The following is a 13,871-nucleotide window of genomic DNA, read 5'->3' on the forward strand; positions in this document are numbered from 1 at the left end:
TTTTTTTTTTTTTTAATATTTTCAATTCGGGGACGAATCCTGGATTCGTCCCAAATTTTGGGACGAATCCAGGATTCGTCCCAAACTTTAAAAAAAAAAAGAAATCAAATTGTAAGGCTTACATATCGACCTAAAGATATCAGAATTTAATGAAACAAGTTTCTATGTGTTCGTATCATTGTCCTTATCATAATTATATATTTATAAATATTTTTGACCAAATATATTGATTGTTTGAATTTTTTTATCTTAATTTGACCTAAAAAATTTAAATATCTTAAAATAGTAATTTAAAATTATGGATGATGGTATATTTACGATCAGAACAATAATACGAATCCATACAAATTTATTTCATGAAATTCCGAATTCTCTAGGTCAATATATAAGCCCTCCATGTTTTTTTCTTTTATTTTTAATATTCTCAATTCTGGGACGAATTCTGGATTCGTCCCAGATTTGGGGATGAATCCTGGATTCGTCCCAATGTTTGGGACGAATCTAGGATTCGTCCCAAAATTTTTTAAAAAAAGAAAAAAATCGTAAGACTTACATATCAACCTAGAGACATCGGAATTTCATGAAACAAGTTTCTATGCGTTCATATCATTGTCTTGATCATAAATATATATTTATAAATATTTTTGACTAAATATATTGATTGTTTGAATTTTTTTTATCTTAATTTGAGCTAATTCGATTTAAAAATTTAAATCTCTTAAAATATTAATTAAAAATTATGGATGATTGTATATTTATGATCAGAAAAATAATACAAATCCATAGAAATTTATTTCATGAAATTTCAATGTCTCTATCAATATATAAGCCCTCCGTGTTTTTTTTTTTTTAATATTCTCAATTCTGGGACGAATCCTAGATTCGTCCCAGATTTGGGGACGAATCCTGGATTCGTCCCAAAAGTTTTAAAAAAAAAAAAGAAAAATCGTAAAGCTTACATATCGACCTAGAGACATCATAATTTCATGAAACGAGCTTTTATGCGTTCATATCATTGTCCTGATCGTAAATATATATTTATATATATTTTTGACCATATATATTGATTGTTTGAATTTTTTATCCTAATTTGACCTAATTTGATTTAAAAAATTGAATCTCTCAAAATATTAATTAAAAATTATAGATGATGGTATATTTACGATCAAGACAATAATACAAATCCATAGAAATTTGTTTCATGAAATTCCGATGTCTTTAGGTCAATATATAAGCCCTCCGTGTTTTTTTTCTTTTTTTTTTAATATTCTCAATTCTGGGACGAATCCAGGATTCGTCCCAAAAGTTTAAAAAAAGAAGAAAAATCGTAAAGCTTACATATCGACCTAGAGATATCAGAATTTCATGAAACAAGTTTCTATGCGTTCATATCATTGTTCTGATAGTAAATATATATTTATAAATATTTTTGACCAAATATATTAATTGTTTGAAATTTTTATCCTAATATGACCTAATTTGATTTAAAAAATTGAATCTCTCAAAATATTAATTAAAAATTATGGATGATGGTATATTTATGATCAGGACAATAATATGAATCCATATAAATTTATTTCATAAAATTCTGATATCTCTAGGTCAATATATAAGCCCTACGTGTTTTTTCCTTTTTTTAAAAATATTTTTAATTTTGGGTCGAATCCAGGATTCGTTCCAGATTTGGGGACGAATCCAGGATTCGGATTCGTCCCCAAATTTAGGGACGAATCTGTTATTCGTCCCTAAATTTGGGACGAATCTGTTATTCGTCCCAAATTTGGGGATGAATTTAGCAACGAAATATTTTTCTATTGCCAACTTGAAACGAAATATTTTTGTTGCAAATTTCGTTGGAAATTTGGGTCGATATTTATTTTTGTCGCTAAATTTATCCCAATTTTGGGACGAATTTTTTTTGTTCCAAAATTTTATCCCTAAATTAGTGTTCTTTTGTAGTGTTAGGTCACTAACATTTTATTAGTTGATTTCATTGTGATAAGGATCATTGAGAAATTCTTCCGGATGTCTAAGAATTCATATTCTTTAAAACTATCATTTATCAGAATCAGCACACCTTTTATTTTATATATATATATATATATATATATATATATATATATATATATATATATAGATAAAATCATCATCGGCTCCTGCTCATTTTTAACAAGTGGACACTATATTTTAGTACGAATAGAGTAGGAGAGGGTGTACAGGGGTGTTGGAATCCTTCATTATTAGGATATCATGGTCCGTTTGGGCATTTGGCACTTGCACCGTCCAGTTGACAGTTGAGAGTGGCAGAGTATCCAAATTTAGAAAATCACAAGCCTTTTTAGTGTTTATCAACAATAAAAAGGCTTGACAATATGGGCGTGCTCTACCCATCCGTTATTCTTGTCATTATTTAAGCTTAATTTCGTCCATTGACAATCATATAACCTTTCTCCTCCTAGTAATAGATCTCCACGGTTAAATAAATGTCCTTTGGGACGGTACAGATATAGAATATTGTCAGATAAAATATTGATATTAAAATTTGGCATGTCAGTATATCTTATCTGATACCATGACCACCGGCCGCTATTAATTTTTCATGATTTATTTTCCTCATGTTAATTTAGGGACGGATTGATGGAGCCACTAAGAGCGAGCAAATCATCTTTTTTTTGCTACATATTAAAAATGTGAAGGCCCCCGGGAGCTATGGTGTAACGGTAAGATATCTAGGTTGTCATTCAAGTACTCATCTCTAACTATGATAAATTTATAGAAATTTTTCCTCCAAATGAGATGCTTAACTAAAAGATGCTGGACTCTTTGGCTGTCCAGTGCTTCTTGATTTACTTTGATAGCCGATGAAAAAAATTTCATAAGACTGGGTCAGTCATTCCAGATCTAATCAATGAAGTTAATTATATTTATCATTTTTTTATATTAAAAACGTGAAGTTTTCACAGGACGATACGATAGTTAAAACATAAAATATTATCATATTAGGTCTTGAAGTTAAACTTTGATATGTCTGAGTATATCTTTCTTCGTATATTAATTATTGTACTAATAATTAATAATCATTCATGTTTTTTTTTTTCTATTAATCTAAAGAGGTATGAATAAGTACATTGACGATGAATACTAATGGTTAATAATGATATGTGTGATTTAACTCGTGGGTGTTGACCGGACGAATTGACATAGGAACACTTGAACTGAGCGCTTTTGCTATATATTAAAAAAGTGAAATATATTCTTTCCCCGTTAATATGTTTACCCAGAAAAATACTCCCTCGGAGTCCAATAATAACTACGGCGTGTCTGGTTAGATTGATTGTTACTGTATTTAAAACGCCCATAGCATTGCGTTGTATGCCCTTGAAAAATATAAGGGCTTACGCCGCTTAGCGTCGTCTCTTCTTCCTCTCGCCCCTCTCTTCGCATCGCTGAGCGAAGAGGGTTTCGACAAGGGCATCTTTATTAATCTCCCTCCTCTTTTTTGCTACCCTTGCGGCGCCTACCGGGTTTAAGTTTGGCACCGTCTCGGAGAGAGAAAAGAATTTAAGAGAAGGGATCAAGCGAGGTATGCAGTCAGATCCGACGGTCATCAGCTTGAGGCCTGGAGGCGGAGGAAACCGTGGCAGCAGAGTAGTAGCCCCTCGGTTTGAATCCTCGATTTCTGGTGGCAGCGCCTCGCTCAGCCCCTTCGATCTGCCTGTCCTCCGCCCACATGGTGGCGTCGTCGCGGCTATCCCGGTCAAGGTTGGTGGAAAGCTCTTTTAGCAATTTATTCTGTATTTTGATTGATACAGCTGGTGTATTTGATTTATTTTTATCCGATTTCCAGTTCTGAAGCTGAATTGTTTCGAAGATTCATCAGTTTTACATCTGGTTTTCGTTGATCTACTATATTTTACTCCATCTGCATGAAAATCGATTATTTTGGTGAAATATAACGCTTCTTAGTCCCAGAGTCGAGTAATCTAGTTAATTTGACACCGGAAAAGTAGTTGGAAGGCACTACGATTTTGTTTGGAGTGTATTGTTTTTCGAGTTTGAATGAATTTATCTATTTGTTTCACTAAATTATTATCATTTGTTTAAGAGATTAGATTTTTTTTTTTTTTGTTTTTTTTGGCTATTCCTGATATAGCTTGCCAGCAATTTTCCTGCAGTAAAACAATTGACTATCTTCTGACTATATATTTCTCCTTGACATTCTTGAGTGGAGCTTGCAATAACTTTGATATACATTATTACACAGTTTTAGTCCTACAAATTTAAATGTATTCCAGCTAACTCGTATCTGGTATCTTCTTTTTAACTAAACCTTTAACTATCTTTACTAATTAGTCCTATGGTGAATTTCTTGAGTTCTGGTAATTGACGATTCACTTTCCAATTTCTTGTGCTATTCATTTGACTAAAACATGTTGTTGTGGTTCTGTTATCTAAACAAATGAAATTCTGAAGCGTTTCTTTCTGGTGATGCTAGTTTCATTCTGGATAAACATTGGGCCAGTAAACAGCTAATATAATTTAATGTCTATTTTGTTAGACTGGAGACCCCTGGCTTGAGAGTCATGAACACATCCGCTACACAAAGCAACAACTTATGCAACTTCGTCAGGTACTTCTGTATTTTCATTTCTGAACCGTTTCTTCCATTTCCTAATAATATCTCTTTATTAATTTGTTGGAACCTTTTTGGCATCTTCTTGGCATGCCTATCAATGATGGTTTGAGCTAAATTTGGGATACATGCACAAGTTTCCTCATCAAATTACTGTCAATCCATCTTATTCATTTTGCTTATTATGGATGCTGTAGTTTATCTTTGTCAGTCTTCTATAAGGCCGACAACTGATTTATTGTTTAAGAAAGTCACTTTCAGAATTTGAATCACCAACGTACTGTAATTCATAATTGCAGGTTTTCAGGTTTGCACCTTTAATGAATCACCCTACAAAGAGGCTACTTTTTTCTGTTTCAGTTTTGAAATATTTGCTTAAGGATTAAGCTAGGAGGTTTTAGATCAATTCTCTAATAAACTAAATCAAAGATTTCTAGTATTGGTGATTGGTCTTGTTTAGGGTAAACTTTGCAAGTAAATCCTCTTGTGTCTTAATATCTTATTTTTGGCTTTGCAGTTTGCTCAGGCATTCGAAGACATCTTGAAAATCAAACAGGAGGTTGATGCTGAACTGTTTCCTGAAGATCAAACTTGGGGCCATAATGATGCCAATGTATATATTCTTCTACTACTAGTTTTGATTGCCGAAGCTACTTTTTTTTCTCAAATGCCAAAGCTATATTTTGTTAATAATCATATGTATTTACTATATACAATATACAAATCATTACAGCATAGTTATTCAACAAAAGTTTATCTAGGATTTGTTAGTGTAGCTGTCAAAAAAATGAGAGAAACAAGTTAAGATGATATGATTTTTGATGTTCAGAAACAACTAATTGATTCTTTAATTTTAGGAAGAAATGAGTAGGAGAGTTTGAACAAAAGCATAGTTGACACATTTAGAATCACTTAAGAGGATTGAAATATTACTAGTGATATAACATTACATAAGATTCTGATAGAAGGTAAACGATTCATGTAATTGACCCTAAATACTTGAAAACAAATTAATAATTACAACATAAATAAAAAAAAGGCAGCCCGGTGCACGAATCTCCCGTCATGCGGGGTCCCGGGGAAGGATCCATTGTACATAGCCTTACCCTGCTTTTTGCAAGAGGCTGTTTCCAGGATTCGAATCCGTGACCTTTTGGCCACATGACAATAACTTTACCGTTGCACCAAGGCTCCCCTTCAATTACAACATAAATGCATTTGGTTATTGCTATATAAATTAGTTTGAATATTAACTAATACATTATACAATCTAATAACTATATATTAGACAATTTAGTATTTGTCAAATTATACCTGACATAACACTACTTAAAACCTAGCATTAAAATGCAATATATAAATATTTAATAATATTTAAACAATAATCCCAATCCATAAAATCCAACTTAGTCTATTAGACATAAAATCAAACAATTTAATGAAAATAAACATATAATCTATCATGTTTTGTAAGCTTCCCAACTCTTACTATTGAACTTGCAATTTGATAAAAGTGAAATGGTTCATTTTTTTTGCTTATCTGCAATTGGAAACCTTACTAATACCTGTTAAACCTTGTCACAATCCATAATTACTTGATCATGGTTGAGCCATTAAGTGTCCTCTGTGCAGTTGTGCTGAAATATTTCATTTGAGAAGCTTCTGTCTTGCAAAAGTCTAATTACTAGCAAAAATACTACTGTATGAGATATTCATCAGTTATTAAAATTTCTAACTTGTTCATTGTCTAGAATTTTTATTAAGTTTTTGTCTTTATTGTAATTGTCCTTTTCAATGATCCGTAAATCTCATAGCGCCTGCATGTGCTCTCCAGTTGGCAAGCCAAACACAGAATCGTTATTTTGAGCAAGATAGTCGTGATTGGCGTGGCCGATCAGTGCAATCTTCTGCAGCTGCTGATGAGAGAACTTGGAGCACAATCAGGGATAATAAAGAGTCAAATATCTCGAGTTCTGGTTACCAAGACATAAGACAATTACAGTTTAGTTCAAACACTCAAGGATCTCAGGTAGTGATATTAGTGAATTTAAGAACTTCTTTGATATACTTGAGTAATATGGTTTACCTACATCCATTTATTGTCAAATTATCTTTTCTAAATTTGTCTGTCTTTGATTTTGGCGCAACGGTAAAGTTGTTGCTTTGTGACCAAAAGGTTACGGGTTCAAATCCCGGAAACAGCCTCTTGCAAAAAACAGGGTAAGGTTGTGTGATCCTTTCTCGGGACCCCGCATAGCGGAAGCTTCGTGCACCGGGTTGCCTTTTTTTTTTTTGTCTGTCTTTGATTTTGGTCTTTTTATTCATCATGTTTCTGATGATTTATTCTTTTGTGATTAATATCCATAATCAATTTTTCAAAATAAACTTGCTTGCTTAAAGTTAATTTGAAAAAGACATTCTAATTTTGGTTTTGAAAGGATTTTTGACATGTAACTATATGCTCTACTACTATGCAAAATGGAAGCTTTATTCTTGTTGATTTGTTTAATTCAATTCCTATTTTGAAAGACTGCATTTATGTTGCTTGGTGGTAGATCTACTGAGTTGTCAATCCTTTTTGAAGGCCTATCTTTGGGTTTCTTTTGCAAATGGAATCTCTTAGAGCTGTACAAATGGAAAAGTCTTGCTTTGTTACTAAGCATGCAGGTTATCCAAGACTTTTAGGTTGATGTTTGCTATTTTATCGTTTGTTTTTTCTCCTACACTGTGTTCACCCCCATCATCTGTTTCTTAACTTTTGAAGCTTATATCTAAATTAATTAAATCCATTATTTAGCATCATAGAGATGTATCATTCTAAGTAATGTCTTTTTTTGCGCATTTTTGCTGTTGAATGCTTGTCTTTATTATCCTATTTCTGCATTGCTAATGCCTTGTAGTTATATTTTAGTGATAACTGTTTTTTGTATGATCCTACTTGTCTCATGTTCATGGGGCTGTTAATTGATTGCGTATGTATGCATGTACTTATGTCAGTCAACCTAGTCCTGTCATCTTTAGGTTCTTACTTTGTGTCTTTAGCTTTCAGTTCAATCATTAACTGATTTGTAACATAGAGACATGCCAAAGGATCTACTTTCTTCCATCTCATATCAGATTGTTATGTTCATTGTTTTGAATCTTTATTATATAATTTTGCATCATAATCTCAAATGGAAAGTTATATGAACTTTCTGTAACGAAGCATTTTTCTTATACTTGTTATACAATCCTCTGAGCATGAATCTGCTGTTGCACTTGCTACTCTAATGTCTTTGCACCTACATCTAGATGCTCCAAGTTGTTTTATACTACCTCAGTTAGATTGATGTGACATTTTTAGTCATCTTGTAGGCAGTGATTGACTTATTCTGTGTGAATGTTTTTATAGCTGTTGCTGGAGTTTTAGTATTTGTCTATCTCCTTGCCTGTTGGATCCCATTGCCTGTCTGGTTTTTATAGATGTAGTATTAATACTCTTAAATCACAACATTGTAGGGTAGACCTACTCTTGCCCTAATCAAGGCTGAAGTGCCCTGGTCTGCGCGAAGAGGAAATCTCTCTGAAAAAGAGCGTGTGCTGAAAACAGTTAAAGGGTAATTAGTACAAATTTTGATTTAGTCTTGCAGATGGGTTGATGATTTGATTATTATTTGTTTAGCTCTTAAGGTGCATTAGTATGTGCCACAATGAAGCTGTGTATTCAACGATTAATCTGCTTTGACTTTATGTCACACCCACCTAAGCTAAGCCTGCTAAGGCACAAGCTTCACTTGCCATGTCTGGTTCATAATAATGCCAAGGTAAAGCATGATAAACTAAACACATGCTTTTAGGCAACCACGATTACCAACTTGCACTTGGAGGCCAAAGAACTCTTAAAAGTAGGCACGAATTCAGAGTGGGTAATGTAAAAAGATTTGTATGAATTATTATTTTGAATTAAGAACTCGAATAAATGATACAATTAATAGTCTTATTGAAGCATTAACATTTTACTTAAGTGCATTTAACATAAAAGGCAATATTTACATTTATTTATAATCTTTTCTTAATAATCACACGTATATGTATATCCACATTTTATTATTTCACTTTTTTAATAACAAATGAATCCACTAAGAGGTGATTCCAGAGGGGAGCTAAGTTACATTAGTTAAAGCCCTCATTGGTAATACGTATCAACCTAGCGTATCACCTAATGTTGATTGCACCGACATTGTTTGTGGGTGTTCAGAAGTCCTATATCACATGACTAACCTTAAAATATTCACATTTTTTAGTATTTCTTAAGGGGTTTCACAATGGTTATTTCACTTTGAATTATATAATTATGTAACAATTTCACATTTAAGGTATGATTAGATTGAGGGACAACAATTTCAAATGTTGTGCTAAGCTTGTTGTGCATTGTTAAACTACTTCTAGATGTAAGAAGTTATAACATTTGAAAAAACATAGACATTGGAATAGAAGTCAATTACAAGCATGGAAGGGCGAAATAGTTTAAACGACAAGTAGCAGTGAATGAGTAATGTGATAATTTTAGAACTCCTTCAAGTGTGATTCCACATGATAGCCTACAATGATAGCACAATACACATGAAAGGGAAAATAAATTAACAATTAACATTACCAATGTATACACCCACAAATAATTTAGTTTCACCCTATTTCCATAATTAATCATAAATTTTATCCCTTTTTTTTTATAATACTCATAGCAGTATTTTAAACAATATTAATTCATTCAGAATTTGTTTTTCATGCACCAAGGTCATGTATCAAGAGATCAAGAAAGGAAAATTGCCCACATCAAACGAGTTCACATCAACAACAATTGGCCCAAATCTTCTCAGCTCCACTGAAAGACTAACTCTATAAGATATGAATAAACACCCTCTTTAGTTGACACACCATGCCAGCAGTTAAGATTCACAATAAAGGAATTTGCCTTCCAACCAACATCAAAAAACCATACCAATCAATTTCCAAATTTTACAAATAAAAAATAAATTGCCTTGTAAGAAAGAGCTATTACACAACAAATATTAAAGGATCACAATATCCCTCCATATCCATGGGGCTGGCATAGGGGGCCACTAAGGTAGTGGATCTACCTTTGTTTTTTAAAGGACCACAATAACCTAAAACCCCAATTAAAGAAATTAATGCAAACTCAATTAACAACACTAAAAGAACAATCAAGTTGCAATAACAAATAGGTCTATTTCACAACATAACATCACACGTTCGGCGAAGAATTACCCTAACCCATATCTAGGAATTCAAAATCCAAAGCAGAATTAGGAAAAGAAACTCATCTAGCAATTTCCATGATCCGTCAAGCTAAATCAAGAATTTCTGGCCATTTTGAACCAAAAGCAACTCCAATACGAAGATTACAACAATAACTCAATAAGGAAAGTTTACTATAATTGAAGAAAAAGAAATTATAAAGATCACTTTGATTAAAAGAGGAAATGTAGAGATTGATTCAAATGAGACTCATGGAGGGAACGATTGGCACCATCTATGAATGGGGAGAAAGTGCTGTTGCAGGAGAAGAGAATTTGTCAGAGGAAGACGGAAGAAGATTGGTTGCCCATCGTTCGTTGGGAAAGATGGACGCGCAACATCCATGAGGATACTACCCCATAGAAGAGGCGTCATGAGTGGAAGAAAGGAAAGTTGAAGTTGCAGGTTGCTAGGGAAGGGAGATCAATGATTGTCGCTTGTCGAAGAGGGCAGTCGCACGGCCTATTGTGTGATCAACTGGCATGAGCTTGCTGTTGTGGCTTATGAGAACTCGAGAAGCAACAAATGAAGGGAGAGGAGTTTGGGGTTTCAACTTCCAAGGGAAGGATAGGTGCTTTAAATAAACCTAAGAAACTCAACTCACTTAGAATTATGGACAAATTTGACAAAAGACAAATTTGATTCATCCTAAACTGATCAACAGAAGTCCGAATCATGCTCAATTTGAATCTACTTAACCCTGATCACAACTCCCACCTGATAGACCTAACCAAACAATAATTATGCCCAAATGGCCCAAATAGCTCCACATTAGACTAAATTTGGGTCCAGCTAACCTGACTCATAATCATTTCTAATCACAGTTAATCTGCCCCAAACAGATTAAGGGGGCGTTTGGTTAAATGATGGGAATGACTATGGGTATGGGTTTGATAGTAGGGTGGAATGAGAATAGGAATGGAAATGAAACCCATCAAGTTATATGGGTTTGGTTGATTCCCATAAATCTAGTAATCATTCCCAAAATGTCATTCCCAAATCCACAATCCAAACACTATCTTTTACTATCATTCTATTCCCTCATTCCTAAATCCATCAACCAAACACCCCCTTAATTCACCCCTGAACAACCACCATTAAACTGTAATTACTGACAACTGCTATTAATTCCAGATTTTTTACGTATCTGGATTGAAACATTTAAGTTTCTGATTTTACACTGAATATTCTTGTGCTGTTCTATGATATTCATCTGCTAACTCGTGTCTGGTAAAGTTTTTATTATGTGGTAGTTGGTTGATTGCAGTATATTGAACAAGCTGACACCAGAAAAATTTGATCTGCTGAAGGGGCAGTTAATCGATGCTGGAATCACAACTGCTGATATTCTAAAGGTTTTGAAGTTACCTGATTTAAAGTTGTGATAGTGTTTTTTTGTTTTGGATTTTCTGTAAAGTTCATCTCTTATTTCTCAAGAATAGTGTGGACTAAACAACTTTGGTGCAGGATGTCATAACTCTCATATTTGAAAAAGCTGTTTTTGAGCCAACATTTTGCCCCATGTATGCTCGTCTGTGTGCTGATCTCAATGAAAAACTTCCTCCATTCCCTCCTGAAGAAGAGGGAGGGAAAGAGATCACTTTCAAGCGAATACTCTTGAATAACTGTCAGGAGGCATTTGAAGGTGCTGACAGCCTGAGAGCAGAAGTGCAAAAGCTGAATGACCCTGACCAAGAAATGGAGCGCAGAGACAAAGAGAGAATGGTCAAACTCCGTACTCTTGGTAACATTCGCCTCATTGGTGAACTTTTGAAAGAGAAGATGGTACCAGAAAAAATAGTTCATCATATTGCTCAGGTAGTGCTTGTTTATTTTTTTAATGTACATGACTTTATATACCCAGATCATTGCTAATAGTTGTTTTGAGCAGAAGCTGTTGGGACATGATGGAAGAACATGCCCTGCTGAAGAGAATGTTGAGGCAATCTGCCAGTTATTCAATACAATAGGGAAGCAGTTGGATGAGAGTCCCAAATCCCGTCGTTTTAATGATGCCTATTTCAATCATCTGAAGGAGTTAACTAGAAATCCCCAACTTGCCCCACGGCTAAGATTTATGGTTCGTGGTGTGCTTGACCTACGTGCAAACAATTGGGTCCCTCGACGAGAAGAGGTAAAAAACTACTTTGGTTTTTGCTGTTTTATTCTAATGGAGAATTTTTTATGGTCAACTAATCTAGCAACTATATATTTTTTTCTTAAGGTTAATCTTTCTTGTCTTGTAGGTCAAGGCAAAGACTATAAGTGAAATTCATTCTGAGGCTGAAAAGAACCTTGGACTGCGTCCTGGTGCGACTGCTAGTATGAGAAATAATCGTGATGCTGGTCCTTTAGGGCCTCCAAGTCCTGGATTTCCTATGAATAGACCTGGAACTGGTGGTATGATGCCTGGGATGCCTGGGACAAGAAAAATGCCTGGAATGCCTGGGTTAGATGGGGACTTGTGGGAAGTTCCACGGAGTAAATCTATGTCAAGGGGTGATGCTAATCGAATCAATAGCACTTCAGTTGCCAAGTCTACATCTCTCAATTCTAGGCTCTTACCTCAAGGTAGTGGTAGCTCAATTGTTGGCAAGACCAGTGCATTGTTTCAGGGCAATGGACCACCAACTCGTCCTTCAACCTCTACTCTACCAGGTGCAGTAGATTCCATGCCTCAAATGTTGAGGTCTGTCAACCAAGTGGCACCACCTGTCATCGCTGATAAGTCACTGACTGTACTTAAATTCAATCCTGATGAGCTACAGAAGAAGACAGTTGCTCTTCTTGATGAGTATTTCCACATCCGAATTCTGGATGAAGCACTTCAATGCATAGAGGAGCTAGAGAGCTCTGAATACCACCCCAAGGTAGTGAAGGAAGCTATCAATATGGCTCTGGACAAAGGCCTTTCTTTCCTAGATCCTCTTTTGAAATTTTTGGAGTATTTGTTGGCTAAGGTCTTTACTCCAAGAGATCTGGGGGAAGGCTGCTTACTCTATGGGGCAATGCTGGATGACATTGCTATTGACTTACCAAAAGCACCTACCTATTTTGGCGAGGTTATGGGTAGACTCATTCTGATTGGCGGTGCTGATTTTAAGGTATTGGAGGAAGTTATGAAAAATGTGAAAGATGCTGATTTCCAATCTACAATTTTGACCGCTGCTATGAGGATAATTAAAGCAAGTCCTAATGGCCAAGCTGTGCTGGATGCACAAGCAGTACTAGTAATGGCTTGTGAGCAACTGGTTCAATGAGTTTAGTATTATGGTAAAATTATTTAGTCTATGTTTTGTAATAGAGTAGTTGTGGGTATTTCTCCATTTATCCTTGCCGTGTTTTATGGATTTGTATTTGATGAGTCACATGTAGAACAATCATCTTAAAGTAAATTTGTATGCAACAATTAGTTTATTCATACTGTTGAGAGATTATATGAGGTGTTCTTTGGTTATTGATTTAGACAGAATAATGTAGTTCCTGTTGAAGATCAATATTTTTTTTAATCTGTTGTTAATCTATGATCGATCTTATGGGATAAGATTTGATTGTTAATTTGTTTCTATGTGTTTTTTTTTTTTCATTTGATGCTGATTTGTAATATTTCAAATATGTTAGGGTGCGTTTGGTTCGGGGTTATTCTTGATAATCTTGGTTATCCATCCAAGGTTATCAACAAAAACTTTGTTTGGTTTAAGTATTCGATGATTCTCGAGTAATATTCCATGCCCGACACGTCAGCAAAAGAGTTATGCAACCCGGAATCGGAAAATCTCAGAAAATTAAGGTTTTTTTTTTATTTCGGGGTTAACGAAATTTTTTTACCAAAAATATCCTTCGATAAAAAAAATGTTTTAAAAAATTTAAAATTTAAAAATTTATTTTTTTTAAAAATAAATAATTTTTAAAAATAAAAAAAATAAAAAATAAAAAATTT

The 13,871-nt window shown here is 34.2% G+C and overlaps 1 protein-coding gene across 1 annotated transcript; it reads left to right on the top strand.

Annotated features, from left to right (window-relative positions):
* Positions 1–3,374: 3,374 nt before the first annotated feature.
* On the top strand, positions 3,375–13,368 carry LOC121984410 (eukaryotic translation initiation factor-like). Its single transcript, XM_042537329.1, has 9 exons — positions 3,375–3,762; positions 4,559–4,630; positions 5,151–5,246; positions 6,468–6,662; positions 8,132–8,229; positions 11,199–11,286; positions 11,399–11,749; positions 11,823–12,065; positions 12,178–13,368. The coding sequence occupies exons 1-9, from the start codon at positions 3,586–3,588 to the stop codon at positions 13,189–13,191; spliced, it is 2,334 nt and encodes a 777-aa protein (XP_042393263.1). The 5' UTR covers positions 3,375–3,585; the 3' UTR covers positions 13,192–13,368.
* The last annotated feature ends 503 nt before the right edge of the window (positions 13,369–13,871 follow it).

This window comes from Zingiber officinale, chromosome 5B (assembly GCF_018446385.1).
Source record: "Zingiber officinale cultivar Zhangliang chromosome 5B, Zo_v1.1, whole genome shotgun sequence".
In the NCBI taxonomy this organism is placed as follows: domain Eukaryota; kingdom Viridiplantae; phylum Streptophyta; class Magnoliopsida; order Zingiberales; family Zingiberaceae; genus Zingiber; species Zingiber officinale.

Coding starts and splice junctions, on each gene's coding strand:
- LOC121984410 (XM_042537329.1), top strand. CDS start 3,586: ATGCAGTCAGATCCGACGGTCATCAGCTTGAGGCCTGGAGGCGGAGGA. Junction 4,631..5,150: donor AACTTATGCAACTTCGTCAG/GTACTTCTGTAT, acceptor TTGGCTTTGCAG/TTTGCTCAGGCATTCGAAGA. Junction 8,230..11,198: donor GTGCTGAAAACAGTTAAAGG/GTAATTAGTACA, acceptor GGTTGATTGCAG/TATATTGAACAAGCTGACAC.